This window comes from Pieris napi, chromosome 23 (genome assembly GCF_905475465.1).
Source record: "Pieris napi chromosome 23, ilPieNapi1.2, whole genome shotgun sequence".
NCBI classification, from domain to species: Eukaryota; Metazoa; Arthropoda; class Insecta; order Lepidoptera; family Pieridae; genus Pieris; species Pieris napi.
In genome coordinates this window covers 6332596-6354251 of record NC_062256.1, presented here as the reverse complement: position 1 = coordinate 6354251, position 21656 = coordinate 6332596, and the positions used below count along the sequence as shown (strand labels likewise).

The following is a 21656-nucleotide window of genomic DNA, read 5'->3' as shown; positions in this document are numbered from 1 at the left end:
GTCTAATTAAACAAAATCATTTAATAAAAATATTTAATAAAATGTATATATGTATAAGTAAAAAATTCAGATTTGACTAAAAAAATATCACATGCTATTACACAATTTCTTATGGTTAGGTGTGTCTAAAGACACATTCGCCTGCAATCCAAGACGACATAACTTTCAGTGTTTTGCGGTCTAAACATACAAAGTCTGCATCGTAGCCATAATTTAGTTTTCCTTTCCTATTGTCTATTCCCAGAGCTCGGGCAGGATGCAAAGACGCAGTTTCCAAAGCATACTCAAGGGTACATTCTGAAAACATTGAAAAGTTCACTATAGTATAAGATCCCGATATACAACGTCCTTCACCGAGATGCTTATTTAATGAAACGTATTTTATATTTAATTTAATATGTCAATAAATATAATCCATATGGGTTGCCTAGCAAATTTCAGTCCAGAGTATGTTTAATTAATATTTAAAAAAAAAAATATTTTTTTATAATTTGCATGTAGTAAATTTTTTTCAATCAATATTTTTAATAAGGGTAGTATTATATATGTATCACTATAACTTTCTTTTTTACTAAAGATGTATATATACTTTAGTGTCACATTAAAAATATACACATAAATAATTAATTGATTAAAAACAACCTAACGTTTGCATATTCTATGGGCTTCTACTTTCGATTGGTATAGAATTTATCTAATAATCCGGTGAAATGTTTAAAAAAATATTTTTTTTTTCCACTATTTCAAATTGTGACTTAATGAAATATGTTATACGTGCGACTCTTATAGGTAGGCAGCTGATGAGCAAAATCTTATATATAAAATTCTTGTGTCACAATGTTAGTTACCATACTCCTCCGAAACGGCTTGACCGATTTTTATCAAATTTTATATGCATATTCATGGTCTGAGAATCGGCTACTATCTATTTTTCATACCCCTAAGTGACAAGGGTTATCCACCACTAATATTTTAATTTTTGGACGATGTTTTTTATGTGCCATTAAAAAATACATACAACCCTTAATTTTCACCCCTCTACATTCAACCCCTATTTTTATTATAGTAGATATTTTTATTGAACTAAAAAAATGTTTCCTAGAAATAATATACATGGCAAAACAACGTTTGCCTGGTCAGCTAGTATCTATATATGATTTGCTCTTGTTGCAAACCTTTTAATGAGCCTCTTAAAAATTTAAATTAAATCAGGTAGGTACCTATACTATATCATATACATATACATATGCTATATCGTAGTTATAAGATTTAGATATATAAATATTTTAATGATTTTTATATTTTATGGCATACTACGAATAATCGAATCAATAATGCAGAGCCCTGAATTAGTTGAATATGTTTGCCTTGAATTTTCTTCGTTATCTAAATGTTATTGACCATTAACCCCAGATACAGGCACGAGCAAATGATTAAGTATCCGGCTTTAAAGAAAAATATTTAACAATGTGAATGTAACAAATGCTATTTTATTTCAATAAAAAGAATCGTGTCTGAAAAAATATTCTTCCAGAAAATTCTGGTTAGCTTATAATAGAATAAAATATCTAGTGTTGAAAATAAAGTTTGTTGAATTTGTTTCCTAAAATATTTCTGTTATCTAATGTGTATTGATTTGTCAATGTCTAATTTTTTTTTTTTAAGACAATTCACACCAATTGACCTAGTCCCATGCTAAGCTGGTGAAGCTTGTGTTATGGGTACTAGGCAACGGATAAACATACATATTATAGATAGATAGACATATAAATACATATTTAAACACCCAAGACCTAAGCACAACACCAAATGCTCATCACATCGATGTTCGTCTCAGCCGGGGATCGAACCCGGGACCCATGGATTCGCAGTCAGGGGTACTAACCACTAGACCAATGAGTCGTGAAATCTTCTGCTGTTATTAATTTAAGTTATAATTCATTTAAATTAACAAAGCCATTAAATAAATTTTATCACCTGTTGCTTCTTTGAATATTGTGACACATCGGTCCAATGCCATGGTGCTTCCACACAATGTTTTGGTACCAGCAATGTATGCCCAACCATTCTCAACAGAGACTGCTTGTGGGCCAATACGGTACGCACCATCTGGTAAACCCTGAGCCGCAAATGCGTCACTTATTAGGATTAGACCTGCAATTTTTGAAGATAAACTTCTTTAGAATCGTTGTGATTTCAAACCGGATGCAACGGAAAAAGCGACAGTAAAAAGAGACAGACACATAAATTAATAGGATTTGGCGTGGGAGAGAGTGAGATAGGAGGCATTATACAGTGTATAAACTTTAAATTAGTATGTATTTGAACATTTTCTGAAATAAAAAAACACATTTGATGAAAATTTAATAAGTAAGTCAAGTAAGTAGTTTAATTATAAAATTAGATTATTTATCAATTTTATTTACAAATCATTAGTTATACACTTAATTAAAAGTTTATACACTGTATAATGCTTCTTATCTCATTTTCTCCCACGTTGGATCTTGTGAATTTATTTCAAACTTTTATTATTTAAGTTTTTACCAAATTAAAGATTGATACTAAAGTTATAAATAAAAATTTAACATTAAAATATAAGAATATTTTTTTAAAGAAAATATCCTACATTTAGATAGAGAAAAAGTCTAATTTACATATTTTAATTATAAAAACTTTGTTTTTGAAGGTTTCACTTCTACCTTAATGATTTTTTTATAATAAGTAGATACTACTGGACTACAGCGCCACCTATCGCTTACAATTTAAAATTAAACCCACTTAGAAAAAATCAATAGTGGGGTTTAGAGCACTATGCACAATTGGATGTCATTAAATTATACAGAATGTGAACTATTATAGTATATTACTTTATAGTTGCGAGAATAGTGTTGGCTTACGCCCGAACCCAATAACCTATCTGAATCCATAAACCACCATCTGAGATAGTAATCTTGATCCAAATGTTGTAAAAAGTGTGCCAATAACCAATCGACGGATTGTAATAGCTATCTGTCGATACAAACTATCCATGGGAAGTCGTATCGGTGTCTGTGGATAGACCTTTGTATGAAAATTACAGTTGACTAAAGCTCGATTTCAACAGTTAATCATTTTAACTTACACCAGTTTTTTAAATAATTAAAAAAAACTGTTTGTTATGTTTTAACATACACATGTATATTTTAATGTTATTTGTACAGTTTTATTTACTTTATTTGGTTTACATTGATTATCAAATATGAGTGAAAACTCGGTAAAATGGAACGACAAAGAGCATTTTATCCGTCGCCAAAAATGGATTGTCTAGGGTTTGGTTATTGGGATGCAGATAGGAGGTCGATCGACTGTCAGATTGAAAACAATCTGAGATCAGACCGTTTGTGGATTGATTATTGGGTTCGGGCGTTAGTAGCTTAGGTATACGCCACACAGGTCGTGCGTTCGAATTTCGACACATAGCACTTTCTATATGCGCAATTAACAGTCGCTCATACAGTAAAGATAATCGTTAGGAAATCGATGTGCTTTTGTCATAAAAATAGAAAACGTGTGTCAGGAAGAAAAGGCTGATCACCTATTAAGGAAAAAGATATCACGGAACAGATACAGAAATTCGAGTTCCAGTCCAAGCCAGTTGTACTGCCACTGAATTTTTAAACTTACATTTCTATATATAATAATAATAGCATAGGGGTAATATTGTCTAGTTACATATTTGGTAATTATTATTATCAGTTTAATACATAAATAACAATTACCACAGTTTCAACATTTATGCCAATATAGCTTTATTACTTCCAAGAAAATTCTAAGATCTTTGTAATCCCCTTTTGTTAACTTCTATAAATGTATTACAAACCTTCACGATTTGTTCGACATGCTATTCTTAAAGCAGCTGGATGAGTGTGGATACCATCAGCTATGATTCCAAAATATACTTGCTTTTTTGTTGTAGATGCTAATAGACCTACAAGACCTGGGTCACGGTGATGAAACTGTAAGTTACACATCAGAATGAGCCCATTAGACTAAAATTGGGCTAGCTGATCGCGACGTGTATCTCGTTCGTATATAATATTAAATTTCTCATGTAAATAAAAAATAATTTTTGTAATGAGAAATAAAGTTCTTTAAACATTTAAGTTGGATATAAAATGACAAAAGGTCTTTGGCTATCCAATATTAATAATTGTTATGACATGTACATGATAAATGATAATACATATTATTGTTTCAGTAACATATATGTCTATAATATGCCACCTATTATATATGGCAATACACCTATCATATAGTAAAGTAAAAAAATCATTTAATCATATAGGTAACATAATGTACACTTATGACTCGTCGGTAAAGAAATACATATTAATGATTCTAATTTTACATTTACTGCCAGTTCTCAAATCAAGGGCGTAGAACGAGAGAGAAGAACTGGCAATAAACTCTCCGCCACTGTTTTTAATTGCCATTTTTTTTTGTTTTATACCCAACGTAAGGAGCTGCAGCCATTACACCATGTTCCACATGACATATCAAGTAATTAATAATAATAACATAGATAAAAAAAAAACAAAGACTTGTCCTCTATCAGCAGGAGGCATGGTGAAATAGGAGCACGCAAACACATAGTCGAAATAACCAACATCACCGGTTACACGAATTCAAGTACGACCAGTCACCACAAGCAGCACCCGTTCACGAGCATGGCGCATGGCCAGCCATCGGCCCCCTCGCCATATTTTATAACATTGTAAACCAAAAGAATTTTTATAATAGTGTATGTCTAATTTAAATTAGTCTTGTAGTTGTTGATATTATAACTTGTATAATTCAAATTAGTCTTATAGTTGTTGATATTATAACTTGTATAATTCAAATTAGTCTTGTAGTTGTTGATATTATAACTTGTATAATTCAAATTAGTCTTATAGTTGTTGACTTTAAAACTATAAACAAGGTATTCACACACTTACCGGAAGCATTGCATTAAATAAATGGGTAATCATATTTGCTCCCTGTCCAACACCTTCTTCAGCTTGTGACAGATCAGCTTCAGAATGACCAAGAGCAACTTTTATCCCCTTTTCTGATAACCGTTTTATGGCATTCAATGCACCTGGTAGTTCTGGAGCTAGTGTTACTATAATCACATTGTCTAGGGACCCATACATCTCTATAAGGGAATCAAAACCCTGGAAAATTATGATTGAACAGATTACATTGAAAGGACCATAAAAGATATTGATTATCTAAAATAAACCCAATCCCATTTTAAATGATGCAAGCATGTTTCAAATTGACCCACATAGGCAGTAAGAATTCCTATGAAGGAGTTAACTTAATAAAGCATAATAATAACATAATAAACTACATTTGATAAGAGTACAACAACCTAATTATAAAAGTAGGCCATTGATTTCAAATAGCACTGGTTTTTCCTTATCAGTATTGTTTTACAGTATCTTCTGTAATTTCTACCATTATCTATCTACAACAAACAATTTATTTTGCAGTATATAATAACTTAAGATAAAAAAAACGACGGATTGCACTCCGGGAGTGCCATTGCACTAATTGCTTTAATTATCAGTATAAAAGTACAGTCATTTATGTGGAAGAATGCAATATTTATTTATTGCGCTATCATACACAAACATGACAATTTATATTACATTAAATACGCCGCGCCTGCTGTCCTCTATCCGTCTTACGAATTTTCGACCAGGTGACGTGTCCTGACGCGAGTTTAACATTTTTTACCCATTTCAAAAAAGTGTTTAACGCCGCTAAAGAAGTTTTCACTTCAACAAAAAATAACAAAAGCTAAATCAATCAGAATGGTCTTTATAGTAGAGGAGCCCAAGAGGGGATTTCGGAATTTAGTACAGCGTGGCAGATATACAGGTTGTACCCGGTTAAGTACCTCTACCAAATATGAGCCCCATATATATGGCCGCCCGTCAAGGATAAAGGATCAGATTAGCAAAAAAAAATTAATCATCAGACTTTCTCGAGCGCGTCAGATTAAGGTAGGGTTAGTTAATTACATGCTAAGAAGTGTATATTTCACTAATCTGACAATTTGCAAGTAAGAAGGTAGGACATGGATGCTATCAATATCTGACGCGCTCGAGTATGTCCATGCCACAGTTTTTTTTTTACATTTTTGAGTCTATAGCCCCCCACCGATGAAAAGGTATAACATTTTTTTCTTTAATATCTAAGCTTCGCTACCCAATAGGTCTCTATGATGCTCGAGTAAATCCACATTTAGCATCGTGGGCTTCCCTACTACTTTGTTAATATACTAATAAAAATATCACCTTAATAATAATAATTACTATGTATTATATGATATTATGTTAATATGTATTATATTACTAGTATGTCTTTATCTGGTGACAAAAGTGTATACCACTTTAATAGTGTATGTAGTATATAGTTCAATATTATCACTACATAGCATATGTTATAGTATATAGTTTTATGCCATAAGTTCACAATAAATTCACAAATTACCTAACTTTTATGAGGTTTATATGAAGTATGTACAGCTTATACATATAGTTAATGATTAAAGCATACCTTTTCTGGATTTTTTATGAGTTCTGGTGTATGTGCACCCTTTCTAGCCAAACTAATAAATGGACCTTCAAGATGGACACCAAGAACAGTAGCACCACTTTTGTTTCCTTGCTTTTTCTGTATTTTAGGCAAAATTTTAGAGTATTTATATTTATCTGAAGTGACCATAGTGGGACAGAAAGATGTAACACCATGACTTAAAAGTTCTTTTGCAACTTTTTGAACTCCCTCTTCAACATTTTCTGAATCATATGAAAAGTCAACACCCCATCCTCCTGTTAACAAATCGGAAAATTAGCACTTTCTAATTATAAAACACTTATACTTAATTTAATTATATTTACTTGTGGTAAGCCCTGTGGGGACTTACCCTTTGTCTTTTAAGTAATGTGAAACAATTTTAATAAGTCTAATTATAAAAAATTGTATTAGTAAACATAAAAATGAAACATATTTTCCTAAAAAAAAATTACGCTGTTTGAATAAATTTTTAAAACAATAAATAACACATACCGTTTATTTGTATATCAATGAACCCAGGAGCGATAAGTAGGCCACCACAATCTACCGAAGTATCGGCCTCAACTTGTTCAACATAAAATACTTCTTCGGGATTTACAATTTTACCATCTCGAATCCATAATTCTTCCTTAATAATCTGACTTTCACGTAGAATGTAACAATTGAAAAATCTGGTAAGTCCGTTTCTTGCCTTCATTATTCCGTACGTGTCCAAGGATTTTCACAAGTTTTACTAAAAAATTTAAAAACAATACAAACAATGTTTTGTAATTTATATTAGTATAAACAAGTTTAGAGTATAAAGAATTCTAACCAGTAAATTATTTATAAAATGTAAAAGACGTGCTGTGCACATAAAAATCTACTTATTTTTAAAAAACAAATAACAAAACTTGACTTGTGATGTGAACTTTTTTAAATTTTCCGTACGCGGTTTGCGTAATGCGTTTAACATTAACTTGCGAAATGCGAATTGCCAACTGCCATTTGCCAATTGTGAAGTATGACCATAAATTATCAAGATGTCAGACGTCGTACGGGACGCGGGTACGTCAATTGTCAGCGCGGATGTACCTTCCCGTATACGTTTCCGGTGACATCTGCATTTTATATTGCGAAGTAATGTTATAAGTTTTAATGATATTAATAAGCACTACTGTTACAATAGCAATAAAAGTATTTAGGGTAATAGTACTCTTCAAATGCAACAATTTTTTTATTGCTTAGGTTAGGAGTGCATGTGGTCAATAATTTTATCAAATGTCAATAAAATTTCAATAATTTTATAAAAGGTCAAACATTGAAATTTAATAATTTCAATGTCTTTCGTGAAAATATTACGACACTAACTTTATTGCACACTTGTTCTTTTTTTAGTAATCATGGTTAACCCAAAACTTCGAGTTATGTAAATAATGTGAAAAATCCGCGTTTATAATTTATTGTCTAAGAGAATTTATTTAAAAATATATACTTATATAAGATAAGGTATAGAAATGTGACCTTTTTGGTAGTCAAATCATACTAGATGTATGAATAAAAAGTTGTATTGATTTATACAAATGTAAGGAAAAAACCTGTATCCATATAAGAAGGAAAATATACAATCATTTACCATTACACAATGACATTGCCGATATTTGATAAACAAATCCATGTATTCCAAGTATTTCGATGAAATACCCAATATTACGTTATTAAATTGAAACGTCTAACGTTGTTACGGGTACCTACTTCTAAAATCCAATATAATACGGATTCCATCTTGCAAAGTCCACTCGCGGCCTCGAGAGCTTTCTCTAAAAGTCTAAAGTTGAGTTTCAGATTTAAAACACTTAGAAGAAAAGTTTCTTATAAGCTTTTCGAACCGGGAAAGACTGTGGTCATCTACTTACACGATTAAATTGTTTTATAGCAATCTACTTAGCTTAAACGAAAAATGTAACATTTCAAAACTAAATGTATACTAATGTACCTATATTTTTACACTTTTTATATTAGCTTCACCTGTATGTATGTATGTATGTATGTTTGACCCACTTTAAACGGACAGATTTAATTCAAACTTTGTACACTTATAAAGAATCAGCGACAATATAATAATTTCATAGGTTTATCTCGAAAAAACAATGAAATATTTTTTAAGTCCACAAAGCAATACGATTAAATTGAGACAACACGTATTGCTGCTAGGACTAAAAAGTGGAAAATAAATATAGTTTAAAAAAACTATAAAACACGCTTTTAAAGCACATCAAACTAAAAAGTGAAAAATAATAAAAAAGATTGCTGGAGCCCACGAACATAGGCTCCACAGCCACGTGAATGTCGAGGCTATTCAACTCCTTGATTCCATGGGCCTAGTGAGAAGACTGAAAAGGACAAAACCATGAATTAGTGTTAGTACACGTAAGTATTAAGTGCTAAACAGTGAGTGAAGAAATAAAACACAAGAACAGGGTGTCTTCCCCTTAAAAGAGACTGAAAGTAGTGTTATTGGACACTTTCTTCTGTTAAAAATCCTTTTTAGTAAATTAGGTTAGATAGATAGGTTAGAAATTAGATACTTATTAGGTCTTAAGTTAGGCTAGATCGTAATGTTCCATGATGACTTAGTAAAGATACATGTATAAAATTATTTAATAAAATAACAACTGCAATAAAAAAATAACAATAAATTATTAGATATTATTGTTTGTTAAATTTTAATATGTCCCTGATCCAAACGTTTAAATAACAAATATATAATTTCTAATAAAAAGCTTTAATATGTAATTCTTATTAAATAATTTGAAAAAGTTTATGTTATTTTCTAATTATATACTAGTTGAAAAGCACGTTATCAATTAAGATATGGATATTTGCAAATTATATCCTTATATCAACGGTTTCTATAGCGCAATTTTCAAATTAGAAAATTCAATATTACTACATGTTTAGGCAGTGATTAACCAAAACCTATTGTATGTTGGTAATGTGTGGAAGTTATTGGAGCAGTCGACTTAATAGAGCTCTGAGACAGATGAGTCTAATGTTGCGACTGCGCGATGGAACAAAACACGACTAGTGTCTGGGCCGTCCTGTATCAGTCAACCGCTTGCTGTAGAACGAAGCACGTCCTTCCAAATCCTGTGTTGTGAGATCGCTGCAGTGACAAACTAAGTGATAAGTGCAGCTTAGGAGTATATGAATTATGTTCTCGTAATGTTTATATGCGGGGAAATTCAAATTTGGAATTCGAAGTTTCGGTATGTGATAATCAAAGTTTTTTGAAACTTCGCTTCAGTTTTATTTGAGGGATTTTTAGTTTTTGAAGCGATCGAGTTTCTTTTTTTTTATCTTGGGTGTAGGAGCACGCTTTTGGACTTCGGACTATTCAATTATAATAAGACTGCATGTGGGGGCTGTAAATTAGATTCGTAGGAGATAATATAGTCTCCTTTGAGAAAAATATCTTAATAAATAATTAATGTTTAAACATTTATCGAGTAGATATATATTGTATATATAATCGGTAAGATAAGATTACTAAGATTTTGTTTAATTTTCTCTACAGCTTACCAATTAAAGGTATTGCCGCTAGATACAAGCTTTTTCATAAGCTCTATTTTCTTAGTTTTAAGATATTTATTTTATTCTTAACAAAAAGGCTGTTAGACGAAATGGTTTAATTTTCTCTTTGTTATTTAATTTTACCTGAAAAATATATGTAAATATAAATCATTGAGTAACGCATTTAAATTTAAAAAAAAGGGTTCCATTGACTCTCGCCAAAGCCTTTAATCAAACCATATTTTGCATGTCCTACAATGACCGCAAACTGTTTGAAGTAGTCTGCTGTCTTTGGCAGACCTCAGCCATAGAGTTACAACGGAATTATCTCAGAACTAAATTTTGAGAAGCTCAAAGGAACATAATAATTTAGAATAATGTGGAATTACTATTATATATATTACTAACTATACGTATATATATATTATAAAAGAGTTAGTACATTATATACTTACAAAGCCAAAACAGATAACATTGTTAAGCAAAATATACGAAACAGAAAACATAAGTCAATTAAGTACATGAATGGATAAAAAACGAAAACCGAAATCAAACATTACACAAATGACAACTTAATATTTTAAAGAAATAAAATATTGTTACTACTGTAGAAATAAAGTCAAAAGTCCTCTCGCTTCGTAAAATATTTCCTCTTTGGTAAGGTGGATAATGTCTATATTATTTTCATAAACTGTATTGTAGTTAGCTAAACCCCGAAATATTGGTGAATTACACAGATAATTCGTGTTCGTACGTGACAAATGGAACAATAATTGTGAATATCTTGTCGCATACGGAGGAGGTTCTTAAAGAAATTAATGATAGCAAATAATCAGATATTAATAATAAATTTTAATATCTTATTTTATATCTACGTCATAACTAAACTTGTAAGCATATAATTAATAAATTCTTCTAACGTTTCTAAATAATATCTCGGCGTTAAGTTAAAATTAAACTTTCATTGTCTGTAAAACAGCAGTTACTATAGCATTGGATAATTAATTTAATCTTTTAAGTTTTCTTTACACAAGACACATTAAAAAGGTTATACAAGTATAAAACTTATGTTTGAAGTATTAATGTAACCTAAAGCAAATTCTACAGAAAACAAAAATAATACAATACAAAGAAGATATTTTTTTTCAAAATAACGTTATCATATTAAAACTTCAAAAAACCAATCAACAAAAAATCAGACGACACTACAGAGTTGACGATTATCAAATTACCAAAGACATGCAACATGGTTTAAATATTCATAGTATGCTCTATTATTTTTGGTAAGTACAATATAGAATAAAAACTTTTCGTTTAGTCTAAGTACCTACTAATTAAAAAGTTACGTAGGATTCGTTAGGATGTCGGTAACTTAATATTCTTTGTAAAATCGGCGAGGCCAGAGATTCATATTGAATCATTAGATTATTAAACTTGCCGATAAATTTTCATGACAGAACTCATAAAAAAGTAAAGTTAAAATATAGTTTTAAAAATGGAACGTTTCGATTCTGATTAGTTAGTCTGGTAACAAATCTAAATCTATAAAACTATTTGAGATGTTTGTTTTTTTAAAATACAATCTTTATTTCAAATCTATGGTCTAAAGTCAAAAAGTCGATTTATGTAATAAACCTTGTTTAACCAATAAGCCAATTTACGTTTGTCAATTTTATACAGTTAAAATTTCGATAAAACTGTATTGAAAAAGTGACCGGAAAATACTTAAATTATTATTTATATTATTTCTTTTATTATTATTATTATTATTATTTCTTTACCTTATTTTAACCTTTCACTTATCTTTACTAATATTATAAAGAGGAAAGATTAGATTTTTTGTTTGTATGAAATGAATAGGCTCCGAAACTACTGGACCGATTTCAAAAATTCTTTCACCGTTGGCAAGCTACACTATTCCCGAGTGACATAGGCTATGTCACATTTACAAAAAAATAGGGATGCTTACTAAAACTTGAATAATCTAACCCAAGCTGTAAAAAAATAAACGAAAAACTTCCTTCAATCGCGTGCGCTGCGAAAACTATTAATGATAGAACAAAATGATGTATTAAAATTTTTCAGGACACATTACTATCTATAAAAATACATGTCTCTATCTTTTATAGTTACGTCACAATAAGCGTCCTTTTAATAATTTTTTTTTATTAAAATACCACCGCTAGAAAAGGCTCTTTATTCGTACCTAGGTATTGATCCTTATCAAAATAAATACCAACGTTTCACATCGTCAAATTTACGTCATGTAAGATCCTATGTTTGGGATATCTTTAATCTTATTATATTTATTTAAAAAAAGAGTGGCATTACTTGAATGATGAAGCTTTTGTAAAATATTTTTTTTAATTTTTCATTCTGTCTAATTGCATAGTGTGATAAAAAAAACTGTCTCTTTTCATCATAGCGTAAATATAATTTGACAGAATGAGATGGAAAGTTTAATGAATAGACCAGTGCAGATAGCCTTTAAAATAAATAAAAAGTAAAAAAAATTACAGTAGGATGAAACCCATTAGAAAAGCAGGGGAATATGATCAAAATGAAAGGAAAAATAAATTACGGTCGATCTGAGGTCGGGAAGGGGCAGGGGGGGGAGTTTTAAGGGTAAAAAACGGTTTATCTCGATTTCCGGCAAAACTACAAGTCCTATCGAAGAAAGTTAAATGGCAAAGTTGGAGGTAATAAAAAGATCTAAAACTTTTGTACTCACACATTTTTCACATAACCTCAAAATTTATGTGAAAAATTCAAAAAACCAAATTTTTGGTTTTTAATTTTTATCTTTAACAAAAATATTTTTTTTTAAAGAAATTTGGTGAAAACTTACCTTTCTATGTCCCAAATACACTGTAATTTATTTGATTAAAAATATTTATTTGTTCACCTTATTTTGAATTAATATCGAAAAAACACCCTAATTTTCAATCGAAAATTCTGACGTCAAAATTTCAGCTTTTTTCAAAAAGTTGGTGTGCTTTCAGTTCGTTGAAATCTTTACTTTCCTATGGTAAAAAAAATATATATATTACCATAGTAAATCTTCTCAGAAAACGCAAAAAATCGTATGCAGTAACGCCCAGACCTGTCATCCCCTTCCTTACTGCTCTATGAAATACGAAAATTTTAGCCGATCTAAAGGCTAAATTTTTTTTTTAGGTTACTCAGGTATATATAAGTTATCTTAAAATAGTAATAAATAGGCATCTGATTATAATTTAAAGAAGATTCATAGAGTAGTAGGGAAGGGGATGACGGGTCTGGGCGTTACTGCATACGATTTTTTGCATTTTCTGAGAAGATTTACTATGGTAATATATATATATATTTTTACCATAGGAAAGTAGAGATTTCAACGAACTGAAAGCACACCAACTTTTTGAAAAAAGCTGAAATTTTGACGTCAGAATTTTCGATTGAAAATTAGGGTGTTTTTTCGATATTAATTCAAAATAAGGTGAACAAATAAATATTTTTAATCAAATAAATTACAGTGTATTTGGGACATAGAAAAGTAAGTTTTCACCAAATTTCGTTAAAAAAATAATATTTTTGTTAAAGATAAAAATTAAAAACCAAAAACTTGGTTTTTTGAATTTTTCACATAAATTTTGAGGTTATGTGAAAAATGTGTGAATACAAAAGTTTTAGATCTTTTTATTACCTCCAACTTTGCCATTTAACTTTCTTCGATCGGACTTGTAGTTTTGCCGGAAATCGAGATAAACCGTTTTTTACCCTTAAAACTCCCCCCCCTCCCCTTCCCGACCTCAGATCGACCGTAATTTATTTTTCCTTTCATTTTGATCATATTCCCTTGCTTTTCTAATGGGTTTCATCCTACTGTAATTTTTTTAGGTTTCAAAAATTATCGGCACTGGTCTAGAAGAGACTTTATAAGAGTATTTAATATATTCTACAACTAATGGTTTTTATGCGTATTTTAATGGATATGTTTATATTATTCAGCAATCATTTGCGTATTGCCCACAGAAGTATTTCCAATTCGACTTAGGGTCCTTCAAGAAAAGAGCGTACCAATTCTTGAAAGGCCGGCAACGCACTTGCGAGCCTTCTGGCATTGTGCGTGTCCATGGGCGGCGGTATCACTTAACATCAGGTGAGCCTCCTGCCCGTTTGCCTCCTATTACATAAAAAAAAAATACAGACGCGGAGATAATAAAAAGGCTTCGTCGCGCGGAAACTGGCAGTGACTTATGGGATCCGCCCTTTCATTGCCTGCGATTGTCGCCCTCTTAAATGTTACTCAAATTAATATAACCCCTCTCAAATAATTAAATTAGATCTTAGAAGTCTTCGGAGATAAAGAAAATGATCTACAACAAGAACTCATTATTAAATTATCTTGCGCTTAATATTTATGCCAGAAGGGTCGCGACTAGGATGCCGGTTTTTTAAGAATTGGTACGCTCTTTTCTTCTGATCCTAAGTCGATTTGGTTCGATAATACAACTGTAGGCAGCTGGTTTCACATTGTGGTGGTGCGCGGCAAAAGCTGTCTTAAATGCTCAATTGTGGAACGACGGACGTCAAGGTGATACGGATAGAATTACGTATTTTTATTCATACATTCCTCTTACCCGGTAGGCAGAGATCACGGAACTCACTTGCTATGATCCTGACATGCCTCTCTCGCTTCATCCACTTTCATTCAACATGCATGTTCCTGTCTTCTGAAGTACGTCCTGCATTTGGTCCAGGTACCGACCTCACCATTCGCGGTCACCTTGTAGATCATACTCATAAGCCACTTTCCAGTCTATTAATCCTTTCTACGTGGCAATACTTAATAATTCCCTTTATATATAGCATTAAATATAGCCGTATAATTTTAGGTTCTCAGATATGGAACTATTCAAGTATTACGTAAGCAGATTAATACTGCAATTCATCCCCTCCCCCTTCCTCTTGTCAGCAAAAGTAAGCAAAGCTCTCAAAAATAATAATACATAAACGTATTAATGTTTGTGGAAATCCTCGAAAATGCATTTCGTTTTCAAGCATAGACAATGCGTGGGTAATATGCGTAAAAAAGTAAATAATTACTGTTGACTTAATCACCGAATAAGAAAATCAAAGACCCCCCCCCCCCCTATAGTGTTACGTAATACTCGAACGGCCCCCATAATAGTGTATCAAATCAGTAACCTGATGAAAATAGGCTAATATAAAATAAATAATAGTTTAAACAAACTAGAACACACGCTTTTAAAGCACATCAAACTAAAAAGTGAAAAATAATTCCTAATTTAGGCTGAAAATGGTAATGAACAAAAAATACTGGTATTATTGTGAAAAAGCGTGGGTTGCTCGATAGACGAAAAATATGGCACAGAGCGCCCTCAACTATTATTTATTTTTTAGTTAGATTTTTTTTTATTTTTTTTTTCGGATTATTGCATTGTCATCGATCTTTGACAGGTGCGCAAAGTTTTAATTAAATCTGTCCGTTAAAAGTGGGTCAAAATCGAGTCCGAAGGAGTCGGTTACATACATACAGGTGAAGCTAATATAAAGCGTGTAAAAAGAACATTCTGGAATGGACAACCTCCCTGGCTATATGCCATTGTATAACTATGGGGTTCAGCAGGTCTTAAAGTGTTACAATATTAAGGTCCTTTCATGCTAGGAATCGTTGATAGATTCTCAAGATTAACATTCAGAGCAGACGGTGAGTCCAAGCTGCTCTTGTAACAATACAAAATAAAAGCTCTGCACGTAGCCACGTTGAAAGGCGGACTTCCTCAAGTTACTTATTTCAATTCTTATTTCATATTGCGATGAAATTGAAAGCGCGATTTATATCCAGGATGTTACCGGGAGAATGTAGGTAATCGTGTTTTATTTTATACAGGTACTCTGGGACTTTGTATAATCTACTTTTTAATGCAGCCTATATACATGTTATTGCCGCAAAGAGTTAATAAGAACAGCATTATTTTGGCAGAAATTTTATTTATTTATTCACACTTCGTTGCATTAAAAAAAAACACAAATCGGTCGGTCTTATCGCTAACACGCGATCTCTTCCAGGCAACTCTTGTAAGGAAGAAACTGAAAAAGAAATATGATGAGTAAAGTGCAAGAAGTGCATAACCAATTGTTTATAAAAACAATAATTATAGAACCTGAATCCTGAATAATAAAAAAAAATAAAACAAACTTAAAATCTAATTTTTTTGACATAAATTAATCGTAGTTTATTGGTATTTTTATGGAGAAATGACAATTTCTTACACACAATCAGATGTTAATCTGTTAATCTACTTAAAAAAGGTAGTTTTAAGTGATTTTCGACTAAAAACTTGAACATTTTATTCATAAAGACACTTTATTCACAAGAACTTGTAAAAGCACTTTGCATTGAGAATATTGATTATACTTACTGACTCGCTTAAATTTTAATGGAATTTTAATTTAGTTTTCTGTTTCCTTAAACTAAACATGTATCTAACAATGAAATAATGTAAAAAATTGTACAAAATCGAGCTTAAACGTTTATACATGTCGGTTTCTTAACGATGTTTCCTTCACCGTTCGAGCAAATGTTATATGCGCGAATGTTAAATTTAATTATATTTAATTATATAATATAGAATAAAAGTCCATTGCACAGCCGAGGATCGACGACGATCTCAGGGATGAGAGTCGCACGCTGAAGCCACTAGGCCAACACTGCTCTAAAATCCATTTTAAATAGAATAATATCAGCGTAGACACATAAATAACAGCGGAATTCAAATCTTTATCTAGATTAGAAATTATTATCTGGACGTTTAAAGGCATTTTTTAAAGTCACAGATAAGGTACTGGACAGTTTTCTCAGCTTTAATCGTTTAGAAGCGTCCCTTTTTTTGTTAAAGAAACTTGAGTTGATTTTATGTGGAGATCTGCTGTCACATAATAAAACAAGTCAACATTATTATAAAAACAAATCTATAAAAGAACATAATTTTACTAAAATAATAAATTGTAATAATTTTTCAAAAACATTCAAAGATCTTCCTGCTAGTGTTTAAAAATGAACATAAATATACTTTTGGAAAAGGTTATAATATATTTTAGTAATGTAATGATGTAGTGATAATATAATATAAGAATTGACTATAATCATAAGACTCATAATGTGGTAAATCCTATTCTACCTTTTAAGATCGCACGCCATTATATGTGGTAATATGCGAACTTTAGATTGTACCACCATAACATTTTTGTAACATATTCTTGCAACTAAATTATTATTATTTTAAATAATATTAATAAATATACATCGTTTTCCATGTTTTAGGATTTATTTATCCACATAATAGTAAAATGCGTGTATGAGGTGATTCAGTCATAATCCAAATAGGAGAAGTAAAATTTAGAAAATATATAACTGTACTATATAAATAAAAAATACACGTTGAAGCGTACATATACCTCCTCCTTCGGTTTTTGTAGTCGGTCAAGATATCCACGGCAAATCTTGGAATATTTTTTTTCGTAATCTGACTATAAGAGTTTGTGAGATTGTATCGGCTTATCTCTGAATCTATTGAGCCGATTTTGCAAATTCTATAACCAATAGAAAGCCAATATATATGAGTGTTATACAACCAAATAAAAAAGGCTTTTTCGCGGAAATCAGATTTCAAAGTGAGTCGAAGAAAATAGGTTGGTCGAAGGAAATTGTCGTAGAGGTGTGATTGTGTTCTAAGGATAAAACGTAGAAATTCTTCAACATTATAACTCAAGGATTAAGTAAATATAATATAGAATTTAGCTTAAGTGAAAACACACCAAAAAATAAGCAAATAGCGCTTTAAATTGAATGAATTTTCTAAATCCACAGCTTTTACGCGTGCAAATCCGACCTCCATTCAGTTCTAAAATTATGAACGGAAGAATTTTTCTATCTCGCTTAATGAGTGCGCCACAAAATGCGGAGTATACATAACTTGAATTCTGCACTGGAGTCAGCTAAGAACGCGATTAATGTTCGTCGCCCACATGTAAATCTCCGCAGGCGAAACAAATAAATGTTTTGTAAAATGTTTTCTCCCAACGGTACACCTGATAAATGATTGCTACGGGCGTTTTATGAAAATGCGAAACGATAAAACGACATATTATGTTATTGCTTTATTACTCACTACGGGTGAATAAATCTGATTAACATCATTATCTATATATATAAAAATGAAACCCGTTTTCCGTTGCACGACAACATGAAAACGACCGATTTGTCTGATTCTTTTTTTATAATAAGTACGAGGATGGTTCTTACGGCGAGAAAAATTAAAAAAATAGAGTGAAAAAGTCTAAAAACAACACTTTTCTATATTCCCATACAAAATATTCGTAATAATATTCAAAGGCAATTTAAACTTTAATACCATATCATAAAGTTCAAGTGTTAGTGGAGGGGTTCCGGAAAGGTAAATTTTTATTTTTTGACATAATGTATTTGTTGTATTATCAACTTCCTTTTTTTTATCTTACAAGCTAGACCGGTGTCCCGAATAGCAGAATAAGTATTTAAAAAAAATAAAGAATCGACTGTTAGGCGGTACGATGTTCGCCAGGCCAGCTAGTGTGTTTATATGTATATATGCATCGAAATTTTGATTTCGCGAACACCATATACACTATTTTGTCTCTTTCTGTTAAATTGTATTTACGCTGTGATGAAAGGTGATATGAGTATTTTAGTTTAGACTGATTTCTGATTGTTAAAGGGGCAAGAGAATTGGTAATTTTCGCTGCTATATAAAATATAGGCTAGGCAAGTACAAAACTAAAATATATAGGTAACTTTATTTCGTAATAAATACATTTATTGCCAGTTCAGTGCAGGGAAGCGACTAGTGTATTATCTAATATATAAAATGTTCGTGCCCATACTCCTCCAAAACGGCTCATGTTTTACCTAAGTAATTTGAAAGATTCCTATGATTTTTTTGATGCATATTCAGTAAGTCTGAGGATCGGCTACTATCTATCGTTCAAACCCTTAAGTGATAAGGGGTGTAAATGTCACCGTAAAATTGTAAAAACCGTTAGATTGTAATCTATCTCGCGAGATTGTAAACTGTCGAAAGATTGTCAACTCAACATACTGCTTGCAATTTAACGTATTATTATTCGGTAGTTATATGAAATTGTTGGGAAGTAAAATTAATCTGTAATTGACCAAAGAAGTTTGAATGATAACTAAGTTAGTGTAGTACAATCTACCGAATACCGATAACCGATAACCGATAGATTACAATCTAACGGTTTTTACAATTTTACGTTAACATAAACACCAATTAAAAATATTAAAAATTTAAAATATTTCGTAATTACGATTTAAAATTTGTTTATTTATATAGTTTTCCTATACAATAAACACATCCATTTGTACGTAGGGTGAATATGTCTAATATATAAAATTCTCGTGTCGCGGTGTTTGTAACTCCTCCGATTGACTTGACCGATTCTCATGAAATTTTGTGTGCATATTGGGTATGTCTGAGAATCGGACAACATCTAATTTTTATCCCCCTAAATGTTAATGGTAGTCCACCCTTAAATTTTTTTTAAAATTATTAGACAATTTTGTTTTGTTTTACATCCACAAATACATACAACCCTTAATTTTCACACCTCTACGATCAACCCCTACTTTTTATTATAGCCGATAGTCATTTTTAATGAACTAAAACAAAGTTTCTTAGAAATAATATACATGGCAACACAACGTTTGTCGGGTTAGCTAGTATTGTATATAAATTATAAATTGTTTGGTTGCTACTTAGTACCTCTGCCATGACAGTTATTATAAAAAAACCTTACAGCTTCCGTAATAATGAATGTGTGTAGGGTGTATTTGTGTGTGCCTGTGTGTTAAAATCGGCTTCATTGACATGCGTAACAATTATATTAAATGTAAAATGGTGACTGTGGAATAATGATTGCATTAAAATTTCGAATTCTGCGATTTATATCGTTAAACCATTGTCACAACCATATTTAATTATTAATAAAGTTTATTATTATTAAATGGGATTTCGGAAACCTGAACCATTATTCGTTCGGAAGCGGTGTTGGCCTAGTGGCTTCAGCGTGCGACTCTAATCCCTGAGGTCGTAGGTTCGAGCCCCGGCTGTGCATCAATAGACTTTCTATGTGCGCATATAACATTTCGAACGGTCAAGAAACCGGCTGGTTTAGACCCAAAAATAGACGGCGGTTTTAGGCATAGGAGGCTGTTTACCTTTTAGATTGACAAATTATCATGAAACACATACAGAAATCTGAGGCCCAGACCTAAAAAGGTTGTAGCGCCATGTTTTTTTTAAAACCATGATTTGTCGACAGTTTTGCCTCTTTTAGTCTATTTTTGGTGGCCAGAAATTCTCATACGTACAAATTAAAACGTTTATTGCGATTTGAAACAGTAGCTGTGTGCTTAATAAAGCTAGTGCTTTCAGTATTTGAGTCTAAAAAATAAAAGAGCAAAGTGGGACATACATTGCCGCGAATTTAGTGATCTTTTATTTATTGGGAGGGATTATCACAAGCATACCTACTCTTTCAAAAAATTCAAAATTCTAAAATCATTTAATCATATTGGTAACACATTGTACACTTATGACATGTCAGTAAATAAATACATAGTAATGCTTCTAATTTTACATTTACTGCCAGTTCTCAAATCAAGGGCGTAGAACGGAAGAGAAGAACTGGCAATAAACTCTCCGCCACTCTTTTTAATCGCCCTGTTTTTTTTTTACACAACGTTTGTAAGCTGTACTATGAGGTCCGATTTCTTTGTTCTGCTTTACTAAAAATGTATTAAGTTTTGACACACTGAGATATCTAGTATGTATGTTTATATCATATACATTTGGAACGATTTTCGAACCTGTAGTGGAGTGGTATAATCTTTAAATGTGCTTCCGATTTCGACAGAGTATTCGTACTTTGTTAGAAGTTGCATCAATAACTCAAGCCGCATCAAGAAATTTCGTAAAAATAAAAACCTAACACACGATGAAGTAATATAGATGCGGCCAATACGCGTTAGAGCGGGACAGAACGTATACTGCGTATTCACAAGTCTCTGACGAGATCGGTGACGTAGCGTAAGCGCGGCCAGTGCAGCCGGTACGCGTTAGAGTGAGACAGACTATATAGGCGTGTTAGTCCGAGTCTGGTAGAGTGGTAGATTGAATTAAAATCAACGAAAACACTTGAATTAATATCAAATAAAAAATAAATAATTATAATTGCATAAGTTGATAAAAATGCTATGCAATAGCTTTACCGCGGCAGTCCCCGATTGTCACACGTTTTTTTTATACACTTTCTGTAAATGCGCTAACAATGTATGGAATTTAAAGGATCATAAATAAGATTTAGCATTCACACAGAACGTTTTTCGCGCCACGGCTTGACAGGTAAAATAACCCCGAAGATGTAAGAGAATA

General features: G+C 31.5%; 2 protein-coding genes across 3 annotated transcripts in view; one reads left to right on the top strand and one right to left on the bottom strand.

The window, feature by feature from the left end:
- Positions 1-19: 19 nt before the first annotated feature.
- LOC125061561 (N-acetylglucosamine-6-phosphate deacetylase) lies at positions 20-7569 on the bottom strand. Its single transcript, XM_047667035.1, has 7 exons — positions 7424-7569; positions 7102-7342; positions 6589-6863; positions 4977-5195; positions 3860-3995; positions 1978-2154; positions 20-297 (listed from the first exon to the last, which is right to left on the bottom strand). Exons 2-7 carry the CDS (start codon positions 7304-7306, stop codon positions 116-118), a joined length of 1194 nt encoding a protein of 397 aa, XP_047522991.1. The 5' UTR covers positions 7307-7342; positions 7424-7569; the 3' UTR covers positions 20-115.
- A 2096-nt stretch (positions 7570-9665) lies between these two features.
- Positions 9666-21656, top strand: part of LOC125061601 (insulin-like growth factor-binding protein complex acid labile subunit) — a 37415-nt gene continuing 25424 nt past the window's right edge. The window contains exon 1 of one of the 2 annotated variants that reach the window (XM_047667109.1): positions 9666-9857. The gene's annotated coding sequence lies outside the window, so the exon portion shown is untranslated. The remainder of the gene's footprint in view (positions 9858-21656) is intronic. The other variant, XM_047667108.1, reaches the window with a different exon arrangement.